This window comes from Anoplopoma fimbria, chromosome 2, assembly GCF_027596085.1.
Source record: "Anoplopoma fimbria isolate UVic2021 breed Golden Eagle Sablefish chromosome 2, Afim_UVic_2022, whole genome shotgun sequence".
Taxonomy (NCBI): domain Eukaryota; kingdom Metazoa; phylum Chordata; class Actinopteri; order Perciformes; family Anoplopomatidae; genus Anoplopoma; species Anoplopoma fimbria.
In genome coordinates, this window is record NC_072450.1 from 11,337,600 (window position 1) to 11,362,223 (window position 24,624).

Below are 24,624 nucleotides of genomic sequence, written 5' to 3' on the forward strand. Positions count from 1 at the left end.
AGCATTTGTTTGTTTACCACATAATTCCATATGTGTTCCTTCATAGTTTGGATGTCTTCAATATTAATCTACAATGTAGAAAAAAATAAAAATCGAGAAAAAACATTGAATAAAAATATTCACTGTAAAGTGAAAGGGACAACTCTACCCAAGTTGTGTTTTATCTGATGCAGGAAATGGTTTGTTTTCACTCATATATAAAAAAATAAAAAATAAAAATCACATTGAATCCATGTCCTGCTTTAACGACTGACTCCATTCTGAATTGTTGTAAACTTTCCTTTATCTTCGTACCCTCTAATATACGGAGGACGCGCTGTATGCTGGGATTCTGCGGGAACGGGGAGGTTGCACAACGCCATCTTTAAACCCCACAAGAGGCCAGCTACACACCGGGATGAAAAACACCGTCCGCCCGGCAGCACAGCCCCTCACCCCGTGGAGATAGTGTGATCGCACCCCGGTTGAATCAGTAACAAGTTACCACCCGGGGGTACTGTAAGGAGACGGTGACGGGACGCCGCGGAAACCTTGAGCTGTGTGTTCCCACCTACAGACAACAACAATAGACGGGACGACAACAACAACGGACTAGCCCCGCTAGCTCGCATGCTAACTGAAGGCTAGCTAGCGTTAGCAACTTCACCCAGCAACTCGCTGAAATCCGCCCGGACGTTTGTTCATATCTGGTACTGAGTGTCCATCTGCATCTATCTGGCCGGTGTGCCATTAATTCACCACATTTTAACCAATTCTCTCCACACGTTTTTGTTGTTTTGTTTTTTTGCCTGGCTGCTTTTAAGCTAACGTTAGCTACAAAAGCTAAGTCCCGACTTCTCCCCCTCCCCAGCGGCCCGGCCGGAGATGCGTGGAAGATGTCGGTGTCGGGGCTGAAGGCCGAGCTGAAGTTTTTGGAGTCCATTTTTGATCCCAACCACGAACGCTTCAGGATCATCGACTGGAAGCCCGACGAGCTGAGCTGCCAGTTCAACGTAACTGGGGAGAAGCTGTTGATTATCCACTGTAACATCACGGTGAGGGGGCTTTACGCACTTCCCTTGTTGCTAGCTAGCGAGCTAATGCTAATGCTAGCTAGCTAGCCAGGTAGCATGCTAACCCAACAACTGGACTCTCTGGTGCTATGCGGGGCAGGTTTAGCGTGGTTTCATAAGTGTCAGTGGCAGCTACGCAGTCTTTATGTGGGGTTAGTGTGTCTGACAATAAGACAATTAAACAGAAACAATAAGCAGCTTTTATCTGTGAGCTAACGCAGGATGCTAATGTAGCTAATTCAGATTTTACGCTATTTACTGAGTCTATGTTTAGCCCTGCGACACGCAAACATTTATATATATATTTAGGTCAAATGTATTGATGTTTTTGATGCTTCCCACTGTCTACAGGAGTCTTATCCATCTACGCCGCCAATATGGTTTGTGGACTCTGATGACCCGAGCTTGACGCAAGTTTTGGAGAGATTGGAAGATGTGAGGAAAGGCAGCACTCTGGTAATTATACTGACTGTCTGTTTCACCACTATGTGTCACTGAGGAAATATCTGGTGATTTATACCAACCCAGTGACGTTCTGCTGCTGACCAATGTGAATACTTACACCACTACATACCTTTTTCATTTGGTACAACAAAAATGTCAAATATTTCCCAGCTGACTTATTCTTAACATAATGTATGTCTGAGGTACAGAACCAGTCAAAAGTTTGGACACACCTTCTCAATCAATGGTTTTTCTTTATTTTTATTTTTTTCTACATTGTAGATTAATATTGAAGACATCCAAACTATGAAGGAACACATATGGAATTATGTGGTAAACAAACAAATGCTCAACAAACCAGAATATGTTTTATATTTTAGATTCTTCAAAGTAGTTGAATGAGAAGGTGTGTCCAAACTTTTGACTGGTACTGTACCTCAGACATACACATGTTAAGAATAAGACAGTAAATTCAATGTAATTTTATTTTTTATGAGTGAAAACAAACCATTTCCTGCATCAGATAAAACAACTTGGGTAGAGTTGTCCCTTTCCCTTTCCAGTGAATATTTTTATTACAAATATGGCTGAAATTATTTGGATAAGTTTCCATGAAAACTATCTTTGATGCAGTGTCCACCACAATTTGGATATACAGTACCAGTCAAAAGTTTGGACACACCTTCTCGTTCAATGTTTTTTCTTTATTTTAATTTTTTTCTACATTGTAGATTAATATTGAAGACATCCAAACTATGAAGCAACACATGTGGAATTATGTGATAAACAAACAAATGCTCAACAAACCAGAATATGTTTTATATTTTAGATTCTTCAAAGTAGTTGAATGAGAAGGTGTGTCCAAACTTTTGACTGGTACTGTACCTCAGACATACACATGTTAAGAATAAGTAAATTCAATGTGATTTTATTTTTTATGAGTGAAAACAAACCATTTCCTGCATCAGATGAAACGTAATGGAGCAAAAATAGTAACACAACTTGGGTAGAGTTGGCCCTTTACCTTTCCAGTGAATAATTTTGCTTTGGTATTACAAATATGGCTGAAATTATTTGGATAAGTTTCCATGAAAACTATCTATGATGCAGTGTCCACCACAATTTGGACATACTTGATATTACAACTCCACATGAGTCTTAAATGCAATCACACAATCATTACTTTCAATTTTGTGTTTGCTCACAGAAATGTACAGAAATAGTCTGTTGCCATGTAAATGGGGCATTGACAATTTGAGCAATTGAACATTTGAGTGTACATAGGCGACACACCATTATTTATTTTCAGTTCAGCACTTGATGAGCATGGCTCGATGATCCAACTCATTTAATCTAAATTCGAATCAGTAGATCTTGGCACATATGGAATTATGTGGTAAACAAACAAATGGTCAACAAACCAGAATATGTTTTAGATTTTAGATTCTTCAAAGTAGTTGAATGAGAAGGTGTGTCCAAACCTTTGACTGGTACTGTACGTTTTCATTTGGTACAACAGTTTCGATTTAAGAAAAATAATCAAATATTTCCCAGCTGACTTACTCTTAACATAAGTATGTCTGAGGTATATAGCACAGGACTGAAGGAGAAGACTACACTGTATTTGTCTTAACTCAGTCGCTTGGCTAAACAAGTGTTGACCAGGCTGCCACTCAGCAGGAGCTTTTTCTTTGCATTATTGTGACATAATGCCAGCCTGCTATGTTGAGCTTCATCAGAGGGAGGTGGACTGTGATTAGTTGATGATGATGAGTAATTATTTAGATGTGTTAACTCTGAATTCACTTCATATTTGTTTTTCTAGATTACATTTCATAAAGTACTTGTCCTTTTAACATTTTTTTTTAAATAATTCTTGCTATATTTTTGCCATGTTGAACAAGTTAAAGAAACTGTTCAGTGGTGCAGGGAGTTGTTCCTCATTTTAGTTATGTATTCACGAGATGCACGGAACTTGGAGCTTATGTCAAATTTCTTATGGGCTATCAAGCATAAACAAACAGCTTGCATTGGTTGCATAAATGTGTGTGACTTCGTACTTGGAGAATGGGCTGAACATGTCTAACTGGCAAGTGCAAACAGGCAGGTTTTAAGTACACCAAATGACTGACGTGTGATCATTGGGCCAACTTTTGAGGTCAAAATGTGGCTGTGACAAGCAGATTCTCATATACTCCTACTTGTGTGGTGACATCTTGAGCTTAGTTAACCTACTTATTCATGCTGCTCTATTTGTAGGACAGAAAATATGCTTTTTATAGAAGTGCTGTCAGATGTTTATTTTTTTTACAGATTTATTTTGTTTGCACCATAATTTAATCTACAATAATATATAAAACATTGTTAATGTTGTGTGTTTATTAATGGACAAACCTTACCTTCCTGTGGATAGATAAGATCCAGCTTCTTTCTCTCTTACTGTTGCACAAATGTTTAAGTGGCACATCTTTGAATTGCACCAAATCTGCAAAGGCAGACCACAGTGGCTGATGGCAGCATGATGACTATGTGGCCTATTTTTGTGTATGAGTACCAACTGTATGTCAGTGTTCTTATGTTTAAATCCTTACTTTAAAGTCATATGAGAGTAAATGGCCCTACATTTATTCTACACTTACACTAGTAAGACAGGAATCACAAATTGCTAGTTTTGCATTCAAGGTCCTGTAATTTAAAAAAAACAAAAAACAGATATATTTTATTGATGCCTTCTCCAATAATATATATATAATCTACTTGCATAATATGTGTGACAAATAATTATACTAATTATCTGAAGTGACGGCCTTAGGACAGTTGTCCTTATATCATGTATACTGTCGCCCTGGAGCTGATTTTGATTCCCGATGTTGGGCTTTATACATTTTAAGATTAACTTGATGATCAACTATTTTACATGCACACGATCTGTCACGTGTCTGCCACTTGGCATTGCTGTGTAGCTGCATTTGCAATCTTGAATGGTTTGTCTAACTCTTCACCCCCTTCTGTTTGTGGTTTGTATTTCCTAGCTTTTGCAGCAGTTGAAGAAACTCATTTGTGATCTTTGTCGGCTGTACAACCTTCCCCAACATCCAGATGTGGAGATGCTGGACCAGCCCCTGCCAGCAGGTCCTGTGGGACAAGACCGAAAGGCAAGGCTGCCTAGTTAGCTCTTGTGAAATACCTCCCGATGGCATTGCATAGAATGTCATAGCCAGGACACGGCCAGTATTTGATCACTTTTCAGGAATAAGACATGCTCATTTAAATAAGGATGTTTTTAAATTATGCACATCCAAACACATTTTGCTCAGAAATGAAATAGCAGCCTACATTACAGGGGGCTTTTGTGATTTGTGTGAAGTTGCTCTCTTAGCTGATCAATAGGCTCTTCCTGTGGTTTGTTTTATTTAGAATAAGGACACCAGTCAGCTCAGGAGGCTCTTTCAGATGACTTTATTCAGCTTGACTCAATGCCTTGTTTGTGGTGTGTGTTTGTGTATAGCATGGAACGGAGGAGGTCACATCTGAAGAAGAAGAGGAAGAGGAGATGGGAGAGGTAAGTTATCATCTCTGGTCCAAACACCCAATGTATTGCTCTTGGAAGGTTTTACTAGTTGCTCAGTAATGATACACTAGTGATTTCCTCCAATCTTAGTCACACATAAATTGAAAGAGGAATGTTTAGGCTGTCAGCAAAGCATATTGTTTAATAAAGATGTCAATATTCAAAATGTTTTTGTATTGGTATGTCTGTCCTTATCTTCCAGCAATACAGACTCATGATTATTGTCTTTAGGTTTGATTTGATTATGATCTGCTCAACCCGGATATTGACAAGCTAATGTCAATGTTTGCTTTGTTACAATGTTATTTTATTGAACAAGGATGTTTAAGCGTGTCCTTTGTCTTAGCACTGGCTTTAATTCCTGGACTCTTTTTTTTATTTTATTTTTTTATGTTGTATGTAAATCTGGATAACCAGAAAGTATTTAAATTGTCTAAAATATCAAATATGATACAACAGGACATAGAGGATCTGGACCACTATGAAATGAAAGAGGAGGAGCCTGTGGATGGGAAGAAATCTGAGGATGATGGCATCGAGAAGGAGAATTTGGCCATCCTGGAGAAAATCCGAAAGAACCAGAGGCAGGACCACTTAAATGTAAGTCTTATTCAGTGCATATATTTCAAACACAATTTGAAATATATCCTGTGGAACTAAGGTTGCATGCTTTCATGCACTTCTTTATCCATTTAAAAAAAATGTTTTCAGGATTAGTCAAACATTCTCTCAAGAAGGTGTGTGTGTTTGTGTGACCATACACAGTTTCATCTGAACTTAACATGTATAATATATATATATATATATATATATATATATATATATATATATATTTATATACATGTTAAGTTCAGATGACATGTTAAGTTCAGATGACAGGTGGACTACTGTGTTCTTTGTCTTTTATAGTTACAGTTGTTGTTTTTATTTTTGCAGGGAGCTGTGTCTGGTTCAGTTCAAGCCTCTGACCGCCTGATGAAGGAGCTAAGAGAGATCTACAGGTCTCAGAGTTACAAGACAGGTATGCACCCTGCACGGTGGTCTGCTCTTTGGTGCAGATCGGAGTGAAAAGAACACTTGCAAATAACTCTACCCAGAAACTAGCACATGTATTTCTACAAACCCTCACACACTATATTCAGCAATTCTATCCAGTTGATGAAAAATGTAGTTAATGTATAACTACATTTATAAAAAAAAAAAATGATCAATTTTTTTTGTATGAGTTTTCACATTTTGAATTAGGCCTTAAACAATTGCCTTAAAATTAACTGACATGGGTATGAGAGTGGAGGTACATGTTCTAATACATTTTCTGCTTTGCCTCACTGCATTATGTCTCAGTTTATAAAATGAAATGGGGGATTAAATCATTATAGTTTTTAATAAACCTTGCAGTGGGAGACATCTGAGAACTCCTGAATAATCAATTTCTTTTGCAGGCATCTATTCAGTCGAGCTTGTTAACGACAGCCTGTATGAATGGCACGTCAAACTAAGGACGTAAGTAACTGCGGGATCTTGTGTCACATGTTATTTTTCTCTATGTCAGCATAAACACAGACTGATTTCATCATTTAATGACCAACAGGGTGGATCCAGATAGCCCCTTACACAGCGATTTACAAGTCCTAAAGGAAAAGGAAGGGATGGATTACATTTTGCTAGACTTCTCATATAAAGTGAGTACATTTGGCTCTACATAAATAAATAAAAAATACCATTTGGAGTCTTTTGAAGTCTGTAAATTGAGTGTTTTTGCTGGTCTGCTTTACAGGATAATTTCCCCTTTGATCCACCTTTTGTCCGGGTGGTTTCGCCTGTGCTTTCTGGAGGGTAAGTTAATTTAGCTGGTACATTTCTTTTTTATTTTATTTTTACAGTTTCTTAAGTCCCCTTTCACAATTGTCTCATTTGAGACGGCACTGTCTTTTTCTTTTGGAAGAGGACTTAATTATGTTGATACAGCTTTTCTTTTTCTCTTCGCTCATATTTTTGTTCTGTGTTTGCGTAGTTATGTTCTTGGAGGAGGTGCCCTGTGCATGGAACTTCTCACCAAACAGGTATGTCAAATGTATTTTTTAAGCAGTAAATTAATATGAATTTGCACTGCATACTTATATAACATTTAATTATATATATCTGTTTAACATTTTTCAAAACCATTTTTCTGATTGCAGGGTTGGAGCAGTGCCTATTCCATTGAATCTGTCATCATGCAGATCAATGCCACTTTAGTCAAGGGAAAAGCCAGAGTGCAGTTTGGAGCCAATAAAGTAAGTCAGGAAGCAGGTTTTTTTTTTTCATGTTGGGTAAAGTCCTGTGAAAATGTTTAGCTCACATAATGAACAATGTGGACAACGATGACAGTGCTTTGACACAGAGGCCTGGTTCCCTGCTTTTTAAACGGTGGTCTGTTATGCAGGGTGGAAATCTTCTGTTTTGGGAGCAAAAGCTGTTGATGCTAAATTTTTGAAACTCTGAGTGGAGTTGGAGGTGCAGCGTGGCTGGGAGAGCCAAAGTAGATGCTTATTTTTTTTGTGCTGACATGTTCTCTTAATGAAACTTAATCTGGCTACCGGCTTCTCCCAGAGTTTGATATATTTAGTACCAAAGAAACCAAGATATTTCATCTCTCAGAAGCTCATATATGCAAATGAATTGATGTTTCTCACGTTTTTTAATTTTCATGGGTTTGGCTTTCATCTATTCTCAATTTATTTAACTATTTAAAAGTTTTTTTTTCTTCACTTTTAAATCTTTGCAGCATGTCAATTTATAGTTACTTTGATTTGCTGACAACTGAGAAGAGTTGCAAGGAATGCAATTTTCTTTGCTGATTCAGATTCTCTCTGAGAACTATAATTCACAGCAATGCTCCAGCCTAAATGTTTTTCACCATCGCCCTGGGAAATAATTTAGGCTGTTTTTTAAATTGCACACTATAGCTTTATTAAAGCTGTACTTCCACTGCACTGGAAAAAGGCATTCATCTGGACCATTTGATGATATTAACACCGCGTACCACTTTCAGATTTCGTGCGGTAACCGGGATAAACCTGTGTTTGCTGTCAGTGTTATTGAAAAATCCAAATATGTTATTTTTTTAACTCTCTCAACCAGGGTTAAGCACTCAATCTGCAACCATATAAAAAGGGGGGCAGGAGCTGCTCTAAAAACTAAGACTAAGACTAAAGGGTCACTATAGAATTGCTAGAGTCTTACATATTGTCTACACAGCCCACCTAGCAACAGCAGCAGAGCAGCTTCAGTCATCCTCCTGTGTCCAAGTATACAAAGGAGATGTTCAGGCGGTGTATTGAGTGTAGGTCACCCACGTTTTACGGCACTCAAAGCCCAACGCTCAACCACTTAAGGTACTTGCACAGAATGGAAGAAAATAGACTTGATGCATAAAATTACGCTCCGGTATACTGTTGAGCACATATGGTGCAAGTGAAACACAAGCCATTATGTAGCATATATAGACTGCTGTATTGAAGGAAAATGTAACACTTTTAGAAATAAAAAGACATAACAGTGAGGTGAGTTATTTTAGGAAACTACCCTAAGCCTGACAGAAGAGTTAGCAAAAGTAGTAAGCCCTGCCACATTAAGAAGCCAAAGCATCTCAACTCTGCTACATTGCATTGCGTAGAGATTTTCATTTATTTGAAGTTTTTTTAAATTTATTTTATGGTGACACTCACACACAAAATATACTAGAAACTGTTGAATTCTTCCACAACATTTCTTGCTGGGGTGAAGGGAGCTGATTGGTTTGAGCAGTCAGACATGTTCCCGGTAACTAAGTCCTTCCTAAGATATTCAGGAACTAGATAACCGTGTGCAAAGAAGTATTAAGACTATTACTTTGATACAAGACATAGTCAAAGTCCATCTTTGTGAAACCTACCCGAGGTGTGGAACTACAAACATCACTCGACCCTAAATTAAGGAATTTCTATCATATAGATTTGTAAAAAGTCTTGTGTAATTGTCCCTTAGCAGCTCATTAAAATTATACACCACCTGCATAAATATGATCACAATTTTGGAGAAACAAAAAAAGCATATGTCAAACTAACTCAGCAGTATAAACTGGTGAAAAAGGCGAAGATAGAAGCTACAGCCTAACATTACAGATCAGTGTTAAAGTAAACCAATACATCACAAGTCTTGCCCCTGACTGATTATTACAATAAGTGTCTAACAACATTATGGAAAGGACCCTATGGAGATGTATACCTTTTTTTTTTTTTTTTTTTTATAAAGAGTACAATCCTTTTGTTTAACCAGAAACAGCTGCTATGTGGCTCTCGCCAAATACACAGGACTTCATTGACAAAAAAAAATCAGATAACAAGTATCACTATTACACACAGTTTACCCATGACTAGCTCAAAATCCAGAAAACCTGCATGAAATTGAAAAACATCTCCAATGATTGCTGAGTCTATGGGGCAATAGTTGTCGGACCCTGGGCAGAACTTGCTAATGCTAAACTGTGATTAGCCAGTCTGCGTTCGAGAGGCGGGACTTGGCTAAGAGTCAATTCTGTGCAGTTGTGTTGAACTAAAGGTGCAGAGCCAGTTCTTATGTGAGTTCTTATGACCAGGTGTGCATGAAAGCAGTCCAGTATGAAAGGTCCAACAAAGGGGGAATGCATGTGCGTTACCCTGCGCCATACACTGGGTTTTGCTCTTTAGTTTGGATGCAGTGAGATAGGGTTTTTTTTCATGATTTGTATATTCATTTTTATTTTATTATTTTGATATTTTGCTGCAGAACCAGTACAATCTTGCCCGAGCACAGCAGTCCTACAAATCCCTGGTTCAGATCCACGAAAAGAACGGTAAGTGTTTTTGTCTCCAGTTTCATACGGTGTGCAGCGCTGACCTTGTTTACTGAAACCAAATCCCTCCGATGCATCAAAGCTGAGGGAAGTTATTGCTTGTACTGTTGTGTAATTACAAAACAAGGACAACATTAACATTCATGTAGTCCAAGTTGTTACACTCATTTGTAAAGTAGTTGGCAGGATATAGATATCAATAATACACATACACGCTATAAGTTTAACAGGCTTGTGATTGAATACCATTCAGATTTATACTGAAACAATAACCATGTTACTTTGACCATTTCATATCTCACATTTATCATTATATACACTCAAGGTCAAAGATCAGACTGACCTAACAATAGTGCACAGATCTTTAAAGGGGTCTTATTGAAGCATATTTCAGCCTAAAAGCAAAAAGACAGCAGCTAACCTCTCAGAAGTGTTTTGTTACAGCAGATGGATACTGAAGAGTATAAAAAAATGTTGGGCGTGCTGCTAGAAATGGACTTCTATAACAGATGTAAAGCCCATGAGATTAATACTTTTTTACATGATTCTTGACAAATGGATTAATTAAAATAAAAACCAATGATTTAAAAAAAAAAAAAGAAAGTAAACCAACTTTATTATTCAGATGTTCTGCCTTCAGCTTAGAATTTGGTGTTGACAGGAGTGTGTAACATACAGAGAAGAGAGGAGAGACAAATTATTGTCAAATATTTGATATACGTGTTTTTTAAAACATTACTGCTAGGAACAAAACTACATAATGAGACTTAAGAACTTTAACAACTGGTATTATTTAGTGCTGATAGTATTTAAATGCATAATTCCTGTTGCCCACTAAGCTTCTACAAAGCTGATTACGATAAATCTATAAGTAACTAATATAAAGGTGTAGGCTGTTGGTTCAACAGTATGTCAGGAGAGGAGTAGTAGTAGTGCATAGCGGTGCTGGTTACACAGTCTTTTATGGAAGATGACAAATGTCCTAAATAATTGTCTTAACAACTATTATAATGCTTGCTATAACCTGCTGTTTACCAATGTCATGTTCAGGTGCGATGATGAATGTTCTAACATTGTTTCATAGACATGCCACCTAGCTGTATATGAACTGAATGCTTTGTGACTTGGATCATTTTAACTCATATTCTGCTGTTTGCAAGCAGAGCAGAATAAAATAATGACATACCCAGTCAAATCCAATCAATATGCAGTTTAATATAGAAGAGAAGTTAGTTGTATTAGACGAACCGCACTGCTAGGCCTGTTGCAAAAAGATGACCATTGGTGCACAATTTTTTTGTTGTTGTTGTCCTTGACCTCTGTGAAAACACCAGGCTGCATTTTAAAACCAGCAGTGCAGGTGAAAATATGCAAATAGCTCTCCTCTGTCAGGCTACATTGAGCTATAATTAAATGCAGTAGATTAAACAAGTTGAGAACTGACAGCCTGGCCTAATGTGTTTAAAAATTCAGAACCATATGTGCCCTGGGCTTCACCACTGAACACTCTCTACCCAGGGTTGTGGGTCTTGGACATGCAAACAGCCTCTGCATGTTACCCTGATATTAACGGTGGTGTAGACCTGCTGACTGTAGATTGTTTCGTTATCTGTATAGTCATTCTTTGTTGTTGTTTTTTCCCCCGTTAGGCTGGTACACACCCCCCAAGGAAGACGGCTAAAACAGACTCCTGCCTTTCCTGCACTGGAACCACATGTCTTTGATTTATTTTTTTCTCCTTGCGACCAATAATTATTATTTTTTTACCCTGCGACCCATTTGGCTCTCTACATGAGAGTTTGAACTCTAAACCAAATTTCCTCATTCAGTGCCCACCCATAAACTAGCACACAGACACACAGACACACAGACACACACACACCCCCACACACACACACACACACCCCCCACCAACCTGAAATCTACATCCAAGCTCATCAGCTACTCGCAATGGTGTCCTCTCCACAATATTTATCTCTGTACATCTGTTGTCTGATACAATCTAATTTTTTTTCCATTGCGACATTCATCCCATACTCCAGGAAAACGATGGACTAAATGTCGCACACTCACCCTTTTTGTTTTTTGGCGTTAAGCATGCCAAGGTTTTCTTGCTGGCTGTGAGTTGAAAGGTGCAGCATGACTTTATCCGGCAGCAGTGGCAGTCTGATCCTCCAGTCGCCGGACACTGGCTCTCTGGCCGCAGACTGGATCCCTCATATGATGCACAGTGGTGGCTGGTGGTGGAAGAACCACTAACTTGTCTCTCCATGGACGTCCTCTGTAATATTGTGCTCATGTATTATCTTTGCAATGCCAAGATCCGTCATCTGGAATAACATGCTTTCCGGGGCTAGCTTGCTTTCAAACCTCTTTTTCTTTTAAAGCTCGAAGCCCCGAGGTCGGGACAAAGATAAAGAGACTTTTGCAGCCTAGGTGGGACAGCACATAATGAAGAACAGCATCTTGCTGAGCTCCAAAGATGGAGACCAGTGTTGTCATCACAACCAGCAACTGGACAACTCCCCTGCAGGAGAGGTTTGGTGTGTTGGCAACCCAAGAAACATGACCAGGCAAAGCTTGGGGGCGTGTTTGGTTTGGATCACACTGTAATGTAGTTGATTTTAACTTCACGTGTAAACATGTAAATTTGTATTTCTGCAAAAGGATTTAATTGTTTATAATGTAACTTTGTCTGGGTCTTTGGCTGGGCGAAGACTGTATTACTATATACCCTTGACTATTAACAGCAGGGGCACTGCAACTTCTCAAGACCCATTTAGAATAAGAAAAAGTTGCTTCATGGATACTCTTTGCAGAAGGAAACAAAAGTACACCGTGTTCTTATGTAAGCTTAATGACTACTGCGGTTTTTTTTTTGGTTTTTTTTGTTTCTTTTTTAAAAAAATATTGATTTGTAATCCTCATGTTATTGGAAACATCGACAGTACCATTCCCCCCCCCTTTTTTTGACAGCACCTCTTAACTACAACGGCTGTAACAATAATGGCATAGACACAGCTGTTCCTGGCATTCCAGAGGGTTTGGCTATTCATATCTAATCACTCAAACCGGATGAACCTCAGTAAGGCTATGCAGTGAAGAGACCGTTGTGGAGTTTTGTTGTACTGAGGAAAATTAGTCTTATCGGCGTAGTCACCTGCTTAGTTTTCTCGTAGCTGGTTCACATCCTGAGCACTTTGCCAATCCTGCAGTTGTAACAGTCTGGGGGAAAAAAAAAAAAAAAAAAAAAAGTGACCTTTTTACCTTCTGACTTTTCCTTGACCTCACGGCTGGTTTTAAAACGCAGCCCTGAGTTTTCAAAATTCACAGCAATAGTCTCGAAACCCATATACCTAACCGGCTTCACACCTGGGAAAGATCGACTGGAGTCTGTTCAGTTCCCAGAATATTTGTGTGGGTTTGATAAATATTTGTTCAGATTTGCCACAGGAGGGACCCAGCTCTTCCCATCACCAACCTCTCTGGTTACTATTCATAACCACTCTCAGTGCCGCTGTACCCCTCAGCGCGCTGGGTCCTTTGATGTAATGTGAATAATATGCAGAAAACTGTGCGGAGCATTCCAATTAATGCAGTTACACGTTTGTTGTGGGTGTTCTATTGTGTGGTTACTTGCATTGTTTTAAGTATATTGTCCTGAAAAACCAGCATAGAAAGCTTAGTTATGCTAATTCATACATTCATTCCTTTTTTTTTTTTTTTTTTTTTTTTAAGTTGATTTAGAAATTTCCTCAGTGATACTGACCTCAGTCACAACAACCAATATTTTCCAAACCGGTACAGATGGGTATAAATCATACAGCCTGCTCATATTCAGCACACGTCTGACGTTTGTTTAGACTCGCAGGATGTCCATAACAAGTGTCACCTTCCTTTTTAGTCTTTCACCACAAGCAAAAACCCCCAACATGACTACAAATCATTGGCATGGTTGTTAGCTGTTGTGATGCCATCGGTAATGTACTGATCACTTCATTCTGGTCACTTTGTCGAGCCCCACCCCTGCATTCTCTGGAGAAGTAAACTCAGGAATACATACCGCACACTCGACTTTGCTAAGGATTGCTTCGGAATATCGTCATGAAGTGCAAGATTGAATGTGTCAAACCTTTTTTGGGGGGCCATTTAAAAAAACAAAACGGAAAAAAACCCGACATACCAAAAGGCATCGCAGTATGTTTTGCTGTCGAATTCTGAATACCTTTTTGAGGGTTTAAAACAATATTAAACAAGTTCTTTGGAATCAGATGTGGAGCAGGGTGTTTGCGCCCGCCCTCGGATTAATCTGCACTTGAGCGGTTCAGAACACATCTACCCTGTCTCTTTGATATTGCTGTATTCTGCATGTCAATATATCAATGGGTGTTCTTCACCGAGCTACTGAAGACAAAGCGTGGTCGGGTAGGGTGATTTAAAAAAAAAAAAAAAAAAAGACTAGATGTATCGGTTGTTCATTAATTGTTTACTTGTGGTTCCCTACATCAGTGCACAGGGTGGGTTCTCCCTGTGTGCCGCTTATTTAACCAGGTCAGATACTAGGAGAGAAGCATGGACTTAACACGACATCCTACCTGCTCGGATTACCTTTAAAGATGCGAAGGATTCCCAACAAAAGTAGCAGTTTCCGATTTGTGTGCCATCAGAACAATAGTCAACCCACATCTTTAACCTGACCCTTTGGACTAGTGGTGTACTCAAGACTTTTCCTCAACACCAACTAACAAAAACCTTCTCCGCTTTGGCGAGCGACATATTGGTCTGAGGTCTGAATTGGCCTGATCCTGGGTTCTTTACCTTGCTTCATTAACTGCAGTGGCGGGGTTATAAAGTTATGCACTGTTAGCATGCTTTGGTTTGGTTTCATTTTTTCCATTGCAAGGGTGATTTTGACCATGTAAAGTAATTTGTAAACTTGCATCAAGTTTATAAATAAAGAATTTTATGAAATATCACTTTATTCTGTTCTAATGAGGTGTGTAAAAAAACAAAAAAAAAAACTATTTGTTTCCTGGAAGAGTAATCCATCCAAAACCTCCATGCCATTGAATGAAAATGTATCACCAACAAATAACAATTAAACGTATTGATTAGCTCACTTGTTTTGGCGCTACAACTCCTAAGAAAGAGGTCCAACTGCATCTCTGGTTACAGTGGAATGCACCTCACACATGCATCACACTACCCACCAACCTACAATGAATTCCCTGAGCACCTTAATTGAGCTACAGTTGTTCAGTATGGATCCTGGCTGAATGTATTTCTTGTATTTTCCAGTAGATGGTGATCTTTGCCAAAGGATTTAGGTGTCTTAACTCTTGTTGACACAAACTGTGTGTTTAAACACCTCTGTTGCTCATAGTATACTAGCTAATGACTTTTTTTAAAACCTAAACATTGCAACTGGGCTAAGACAATTTAATTAAATTCACTTTAATGATTGCACAGCAAAGCAGGTGTGATTAGCGTATGTTGTGTGGCAGCATGGGTCCATTTAAATCATCGTATATTCACAGGATATACAGAAAATGGCCACATTATACACATACACATGATATCACCTTCAAACATCTGGAGTAAACAGCTGGTGGCAGTGGATAGAAATCTGATTTTGAATGAGTTTGTCTTGGTGGTGCGTTGATTTATAAGGGAAAGGCTGGAACAGGTGGTGGGCGGGATGAACAGGTTGTTTACTTTCTAATCTTTTTTGTACAAATAGATTTCCTTTAGTCATTTCTCACCACTTACCCACTTTAGTGTGTGTGTGTGTGTGTGTGTGTGTGTGTGTGTGTGTGTGTGTGTGTGTGTGTGTGTGTGTGTGTGTGTGTGTGTGTGTGTGTGTGTGTGTGTGTGTGTGTGTGTGTGTGTGTGTGTGTGTGTGTGTGTGTGTGTGTGTGTGTGTGTGTGTGTGTGTGTGTGTGTGTGTGTGTGTGTGTGTGTGTTGAAAATCACCACTAGATGGTGCTGGAGCTCTCTTGTAAATCCTGGCTATTGTGTTTTTTTTTTTTTTACACACTGGCAACAGTCAAGAGCTCCTGTCCGCTTGTAGCATCCATCAGCAGTTGGCGCACCATTATTACACTCATTCCTGCTCTTACCAGCCTGTAGCTCATTTCCTTCAAGGTTGATTGAATGAAGGTCATTTGTTGCAGTTAGCAGACTGCTATTGATGGGACACAGTCTGATATGGACAGCTCATATTCTACATGAGTGTGTTTGAATCAGATGTGGTTGTGGTGGGCTGGCGAGTGCTGCTCTTATAGATGTCAGGTTTGTGATAAATAGCTGAATTAAACTCCATCAGTTTTTATGAGAAGGAGGGCCCTAGTAGACAACAGGGTGACCTATTGAGTCTGTGGTCGATCACGTCTTTGCAGCCTAGATAGTTATGGATTTTTAGAAATCACTCAAACCAAGAACCGGAGTGTACTTTTTGAAAGAGATCAGGAGCATCATTTAAACCAAAGGGCAGATTGTAGTGAAGAGGAGGCAAGGAAAGAGAGAGCGAGAGAGAAGTGGAACTCTCCAGGTCGCCAACGAAAGGCTAATTGCCTTATTATTGTAGCTCTTTTTTTATTTTTGTTTATGTGTGGGTTTGGCTGGCTGGCCTCTTGGCTGGAGAGGAGCACGCCTCATTATCCAGCTGCAGCCAATCTGTTTGTCCAGCCTGTCGCTCGCCTCAGACACACAGCGCTGTGAGGGAGGCCGTCAAGGCTCCGGGCCCCGAGGACAGAGGGCTGTGCATCTCTGTGATTAACTTGCCGGTGCCCACACTGAGACAGCAAGAAATAGCTGACTTTCTCCTCCTTCACCCCGGGCCACGGCACAGCACATGGTGGGCCGCATTCAGAATCAGCTGGAGTTGATTGATAGCCTGCAGCTTAACGGCTGCATCCATCAGAGCCTGACTCGCACTGCTTTTCCTCCGAAAGCAAACATACTCAAAAGTAGACCCAGATTCCGACCGAGAGAGGAGCTGTAAGGATTTCAGCCGTTTGCCTCGCTTTAATCCCTCTTCGCCGACCAATGAAGTCGGATTCCATTAACGGATAAATGAGCCAATAAGTCACTGACATTAGTCACTTTTAATTTTCTGCACACAATATGGATTTTATTCACACAAATTCCTGCCCATCAACAAAGTTTGTGGTTATTTTTAATAATTGTTATACAGTTAAGGGCAATACGTTTGTTCATTTTCATGCTGAGAGTTAGATGAGAAGGCTGATACCACACACATATCTATTCGTTAAATATACAGCCAGCAGCCACTTAGCTAAGCTTATATTAGCTTAGCATATTGACTGGAAACGTGGGGAACCAGCTAGCCTGGCTCTGTCCAAAGGTAACAAAAATAACATCTTGTTTGATTTATCCGTACAAAAAGCAAAGTGTAAAAAAATACAAATTACAATTTGAAGGAAGTTTTGTGCTTGACTATTTCTTGGTAGAGAGCATGTAACTTCCTGAAGTCTCAACTGATTCCTACACTCTTGTCAGTATGTAACTAACTGCAAGAGCCTGCTGCTATATTTCTTCCCCAGATTAATCTGACTAATGCAAGCTGTTGCTGCCAACTCCTCTGGTCAGTGTCCCAAAGAGGCTTTAAACAGTGTAGCAGCATAGAAACCAAACCAGACGCTTTTACAGACAGCAGGTGATTCCTGACATTAATAGACAAGCAACACTTTTATGGTGGTCTGTGTGAGCCTTGTTAGAGTAAATTGAGAACACAGGCACAGAGCTGCAGTAACGACGTCTGGCTTTGAAAGACACAGAGGAACCCGTGGCTGAAGAAGAACCAATCCCACTGTGACTCTGAATGACCTGATGTTAGAGCGGAGCATCTGGACAGCGATACGACAGGTGTCATCCCCACAGACACTGGTGCTATACCGCTGTAAAAGTCTCCACTGCTCACACTCTGTTTTCACATTAACGGACACTTGTTTTTTGTTTTTTTTAATTTAGGCCAAAGGTTTTGATATTTTCAGCATAATTTTAAAATTTGTTTTCACTGAAAATAAATTAGAATCTTTTAACTGGAGTGAAAAGGTTTATCCACAATAGCAGAGGTATACAACTCTTCAAAAACGGGTTACAGTGCTGGGGAGATTGGTGATCCGGGTAGATAGGGAATGAAGGAGGTATAATGTATTCTGATTCTCTGTTGGTGGTGAATGGCAATGTGGGGAGTAATTTTCACAGGGAGAGCATAGTGACTGGCTACTGAATAAAATATGCTGTGTGTGGAACCGTATGTTTATCCTCTAACTACTTCATATTATAATTTTTTGCTGGATGGACTCCCAGCTTTATCTATCTTTCTGTCCATCCATCGATCTATGGTCTGTCTATCTATCTATCTATCTATCTATCTATCTATCTATCTATCTATCTATCTATCTATCTATCTATCTATCTATCTATCTATCTATCTATCTATCTATCATCTTTATATTTGATCTCTAATTGCCAATCTGTCCTTGGAAGGTAATGTAACACACATCACCAGCCAATGACAGATTTACCTTCAAGGACTTGGAAATAAATTGGCGGCTGAGATAGGGCACAGAATTGTAAATGAATCATCACATCTTTTGAACACACACACACACACACACACACACACACACACACAGATAGAGAAAGAGAGAGCAAAATGATAAAAGTTGAAGAGAGGGATGAACAAAGAGATGAAAAAAGTGATGGAGCTCATTACTCATTCACGAGTAATAGGAACACTAACACCACCTCCGCTGGAGAAAAAAGAAAGAGTTTCGAGATGATAGCTTTACTTTGGTGTTTTTTCTTGATTGTTTTTATATGTTGCAGAATAAGTTTCATAAATCTAGTTTTGAGTGTTTCAACACATTTGTTATAAGATAGAGAATATTAGTGCATTGCTCTATTCCTGAAAAGAGCTTGGGGAGATCCAATGCACTTATCCATGAGCAACAATGCTTTACTATAATGATCCCCTGATTCAGAGAAAACACTAAGCTTCATATTTCAAGTGGTAAGGGAGAAGACTGCACACTTTATTAAATACATTACAGAATGTTCCATTTGGAAGGGAAGCCAGCCTTATTTAATTTTGAGTAACCCAAACATTTTAGGAGAGTGCAAAAGCTTGCAGCACCACTGAAACACTGACCTTCACTGGCCTTCTTTCATGTCTCCATTAAAAGATTCTCTTCAAATGTATTCACAGTTTGCCTCTCAGGCTGCCGCAACGTCACAATCAAGAGCCGGAGCGCATACATTACACTAAAAGGCCAGCTTCAAAATCCAATTCTCCCTGGCTTGAAGGATATGTAAATATTAATGATCCATGGATCTGCATTTTGCTTCATATTCTGGAGCTTTCGTGGCTCTTCTCATTCGGATCAGATCAATCGTTCGCCCAGTTTTCAATCACCCAAGACTCGGTGCCTCAACTGCATATGAATATAGTCATTTGTGGGTATCCAGTGAAAAAAGCAGTTAAAACAGAATCAAAAATATATTGTGAAAAAGTGGTAGTCAGCGGCAATCAACTGCAAAAACATGTTTGTTTGGTCTCAAAATGAGGCACTTTGTTGATTGTTATTTTCACCTTGAATGTTGCCTGCTTGTCCTTCCTTTGCTCAAAAGGTAGCCAGGGGTTCAGTTCAGCGTGACGATACGCTTCCCTGCACAGACTTATTCTTCAGTCCAAGCTAAATGGATTTCCATTACAGGGGCTATGACTCATTCCAGATGCTTACTCAATACGGTGTGGGCACTGTAGCAGACAGTTTCCTTCAGATAGAACAAAAGGACAACAAAACCAAACATTCTTGTATGAGATAGTGTCTAAGGAGAGCTGTGCGTCGTACCTTTACACGTGTGGCGTGTCATAGAAGCAAGGAGGAGTTGGTTTTGGTATTGTGGAGACTATAGCATGGGTGAAGATTGGCAAAGAAGCATGCATACACATGATAAACACAGAAGAAAGCAAGACGGATTTCAAACTATCTCAACAAAGTAAGCAAGACAGAACAGCTAATGTGAATTAGTTCAGTTAAAATGCATCTCCGACCTATCAGCCTGCTTGGCTGAAACTACATCATTGTATTAACCTGTTTGTGAGGGGCTGGGGTTTCTTGGGGCAGTGAGTGCATGTTATGTTCCTATACTGCTACGTATATCTCCTCAGCAGTGTCTGGACTCGGGCTGGACCTGCATTGGACGATCAATAGGAAAAGCAATGATCTCAGTGAAATGGACCATCCATCTTGCTGTGATTCTCTTATGCAGCCCCTCGACTGAAGAGAAGAGATAGAACTGAATTATTATCTGAGCATCGATTTGAAACTGTCTAATGAAGCAGCACTCTCTTCTCTCCGTAAAAGTCTTGGGGGGGGATCTTAATGAAAATAGCTAGTTTACCAAAGATTAGAGTAGATACAAGTACCGTTTGTGATGTGTCTGGAATTAGAGCTGGAACACATCTTTTAAATCCTGCAATTTGCTTTGCAGGTCAAAAGATTTAGGGAAAGAATGGACTTCTGAATTCTTCTTTTTTTGTTGTTGTTGTTGTTGTTGTTGTCAGATGTATAATGCTTTGTTTCTTTTGTTAGTAAGTTTTTTTGTTTTTTAAAATCTCCTCCCCTATAGCTGGAGCTCCACCATTGTCTGCAGTCAATGAGTTCCACCATCCCCTGTGATGAGTTCATACTCTAATATTTGGTACCCAGCTGTAAGCCAAAAAAATATACACTGTTGCAGGGATAATGTAAACTGTATCATTGATGGCTAATTAAACCTAACTTTTACTATTCTTTATTTGAAAAATACTATCTTGGACTTCTTTCCTATATCCAGTTCATTATTGTTTCATTCTATTACGTTACGCAATATAATCTTTATTTTATTTTTTTACTGTAGATAACACCACAATAGTTATTATAGTGCACAGCCTTGCAGCTCTAGGCTACCTCTTTAATGGTTTTCTTGCAGCATTCCTTTTTCTATTTTTGGAGCGAGCCAGAGATCGCTAGCTACTTTTGTTAAGTGAATATATGTGTCAGACATGCAGAGCCAGCGATCATTGTTTGTTGACTTCAAGGTCAGAAAACCAACTAGCTCACAGTTTGCGTTTCTGTTGACCTGTGCTTCAACTCATCTCTATGGTGCCCACAAGCCTTTCATTTGAAGTCCTATTAAAAAATGAATGGGAGCAAACATAGTGGTCACTAAAGTCAAAGCCGAGAGTATCAGAGGTACATTTTTATTTAAACTCGATAACAGTCAACATAAGGCTCCTGTGAATTTGTTAACCACGAAACTTAAGAGCATGCTAGCTTACGCAGAATGGGACCTATAGCTTGCTTGCTAAAGTTTTGCCCCACTAGCTAACGTAGCTAAAATAGCTCACCAAGGTTGGCTAGTGTCAGCGTAAAATGGCGCCTGTAACTAAAGTTTTTGTCTTACTACCAGCCAATGTTTGGCTAAAGTAAAATGGAGCTTGTAGCTCGCTGATTAACCTGGTTAACATTGGCTAATCTCCCCCAACCCAAAAGCATTACTAGCTCACTAAAATGGTGAGAATAACTACTATAACTAGTTAACATATTTCACTATAAACCAATACAAATGCAGTAAATGTACTGTTTGCTTTGCATAAGAGTTAAGTATGTCAACGTAAAGGGGGCAATAGTGGTAATGCATGCATTTGTGGGGTGTAGGTTGCTTAAATTGATTATATTGTGGAAGAAAAATTGATTTAAATCTGTGATATTTATCAATCTGATATTTATGTGAGATTGTTTGGGTGTTTGGGTTGGGGTGGTCCATTATAGTGCTTTTCTACACAAGACAACCTTAGTTTTGGATCAGATGTGTTTGTTAGCCTTGTTCGCTCTCTCTCTCTCTCTCTCTTTTTTTTTTTCTCTCTCTCTCTCTTGCAAAATGTATCTTAATTGGTAGTTGTAGTTACATTTTTCAGCTTTCAGCATTATGTGCATAAATCTGAAACACTAATCATCAACCTTAAAATGCAACCACAGTGGAAAATGACATGGCTATGTGAATTTAAATGGTTATAGCCTATAGCATGAAAAGTAACACGCGGGAGTAGCTGCATATAATTGTTGACCCATGCAGTCCACCTGCATTCAATAAGGCACTAATTAAGATGTCGAGTCTGGCCACCTCGTTAAAGATGTGTCCCGCCATATGATTTGGCCACTTCATAACTGTCAATACTTCACATGTAAGTTTTTCATATCAGACATTTTGACATGTGCAAATGCAGGAAACACACTAGTGAAATTAAAAACGTAAATTGTGTCTGCATGCCATTTGTGTCCTAGTTCCAGGGTCCTGTTATTGTGCATGCTGACTCACTGACACAGCTTTTTGAGACTCTTAATGGATCAGAGCCATGTGAAAAAGGTCTATTAGCACCCATGGTAGAATAATGTTGTCTGTTAGGCAGAGTTTATTATCTACCTTGCCAAACTTTTGAGGAATAAATCATTATATTAGGATCTTAGAACTTGAATAATTAAGGGTCATTGGCAATTTTCTTTTACAAAAAGTCTTTGGATGGAACGCTAATTTACTCTAATGATAAACTGTGCAACACAGAAATTGCCGCTAGTGATCACGTCTGTCCAGGTCAAATTGATCACTATAAGTGGATGATGATTCTAAAAGTTGTTTTAGTTAATTTATTATTCATTCAGAATACCATTTAATTGACATTATTGTATTGCATTATGTGACCACGCATTATCAATCCACTTGACGAGGATGGCTTCAACCACAGGTTCTTTCCCTGTGTTCATTTGTTTTTCATTGAGAGAAAATTACTTTTATTTATCCCATCATGATTTTATTGTGTAGCAGCACCAGCCTCAGGGAAGCCAGCCGGAAAGCCGACCGGTTACAGCCTGGCCAAGGGAGGGAAGTCAAAATCAAAATAAGAATTTAATTAACTTTAGCCTTCCATAGTTTTAAAATGTTTTACCATGTGTAGTCATATTTGAAAAGGCCCAAAATGAACACTGTAAGCGGTCTATTTGATTCCTATAAGCAAAGTAATTAAACACCATTTATTTATAAATGATTCTGTCCCAAACTTTTTTATCCATAAAAGCGGCTTATCACCATATCAACCGTGATCACCATAGCATACATTTACTATATTACTATATTACACTGTGCAAGCAATTCCCATTTTACCCACTTCTATTCCATTACTTACTTACTTACGGGTTTTGTGGAATTCTGGACCATTTGCAATTAATTTACATTTACACTGTTTAAGATTTTAACGCTAAAATATAGGCTGTTCAGAAACCTTTGATTGGCAGTGCATTTAGTCTCTGCGGTTACTCAATATTTATCCTTTCTGCCCCACCAGTGTGTGTCCATGTCTGGACTAGTCTGTCTCCCTGTGACTGATGGTGGTCCCCCGGAGCACACAACGCATCTTCTGGACAATGATTTCTCTTGATGGCTCCATCAGGTGAAGATGCTGGAGGAAATGGGGAGGGGAAGCAGGAAGGAGAAGGGGAGGGAAGGGAGGAGAAGGTCGATGTTTAAAGTAACGGACTAAGGAAGGAGGGGGTGTAGAACGGGGAGGTTTGAAGGAGGGATGAAGGAGGATGATGGACCTCCTGGGACTTGGCTAAAATGCTGCCCTCGTACTAATCTCTTGTTCTATTTTGAGAAGCAGCAGGAGTGATGTGGAAGATGTAAGGACGCTGGTGACAGATGATCAGACATGAGGGCACTCACAGGCCTGATGAATGAGATCTCTGCATCGGCTAAATGGCTACACCACCATGGAAGAGACAGGGGCCAACATAAAAGATAAAGGACTATCCATTACTTGGGGACAATTGCATTAACAGAATGGGCTTTTTGCCATGAAGTGATATTTGAATTGCGGTTTGCATAAAAGTATAATGCATCATCTAATGCTAGTGTTAATCATTACCAAGATGATGGAATAGGGTTGGGCAATATAGAAATTCCCCTAATGACGACATTGGTTTAAGAAAACCACTATACCAAATTGTTGTCCAAAAAATACTTTGCAAAGCTCGATGATTGAGGGTTGATTAATCACAATGATAGGAGTTTTTGTCTGGCTGCTCTTTGTGGACCAAGTCTTTGGCAGTCTCCATTTTCGCAGGCGTATTCTGTCGGATGAGCTTCTGTTGGTGAGTTTTTAAAATGAGAGCCTAGGTTTCCACAGTGTTCACATCTCTAGTTGTGACTTGTTTAAAGCACAGCTTAGTTCACGGCCTCCGGTTCTCCTTTTTTATTTGGTTTAATACCAGAAAAACGCCAAATTGTTGATCTGTAATTGTCTCAGTCCAAAAGTCTAAAAAAAAAAGATTGAAAAAAGATAGATGTAATAATTTTTAAAACTAACAACATGTTTTTATTTAATATAATATTCTGCTTCAATCTATTTATGTTGGTGTTTAGCCTTTCAAAAACTATATTTCCACTTTAGCCAACAATTTTTAATGAAATTAAATTTACATTTAATTTATTCAATTTTACAATTAATAGGCTTCACTTCCTGACCTAAATATCCACATTTTATATACATACATGAAGTTACAACAGCTGTTCAGATAACTGACTCCGAAAATAAATAGTTTCCTCCACACAGAGCTGAAAGTCCTGTTCAGAAT

General features: G+C 39.1%; 1 protein-coding gene across 2 annotated transcripts; it reads left to right on the top strand.

Annotated features, from left to right (window-relative positions):
- Window positions 1-319: 319 nt before the first annotated feature.
- ube2q1 (ubiquitin-conjugating enzyme E2Q family member 1) lies at window positions 320-15,032 on the top strand. 2 transcript variants are annotated; one of them, XM_054615384.1, is made up of 14 exons: window positions 320-689; window positions 851-1,034; window positions 1,404-1,508; window positions 4,529-4,651; window positions 5,005-5,058; window positions 5,527-5,667; window positions 6,004-6,088; window positions 6,510-6,570; window positions 6,659-6,749; window positions 6,845-6,903; window positions 7,082-7,130; window positions 7,248-7,343; window positions 9,856-9,922; window positions 11,572-15,032. In XM_054615384.1, exons 2-14 carry the CDS (start codon window positions 876-878, stop codon window positions 11,601-11,603), a joined length of 1,122 nt encoding a protein of 373 aa, XP_054471359.1. In that variant the 5' UTR covers window positions 320-689; window positions 851-875; the 3' UTR covers window positions 11,604-15,032. The 2 variants fall into 2 exon arrangements, with proteins under 2 accessions (XP_054471359.1, XP_054471351.1); XM_054615376.1 differs by having other exon boundaries at window positions 320-1,034.
- Window positions 15,033-24,624: the final 9,592 nt, after the last annotated feature.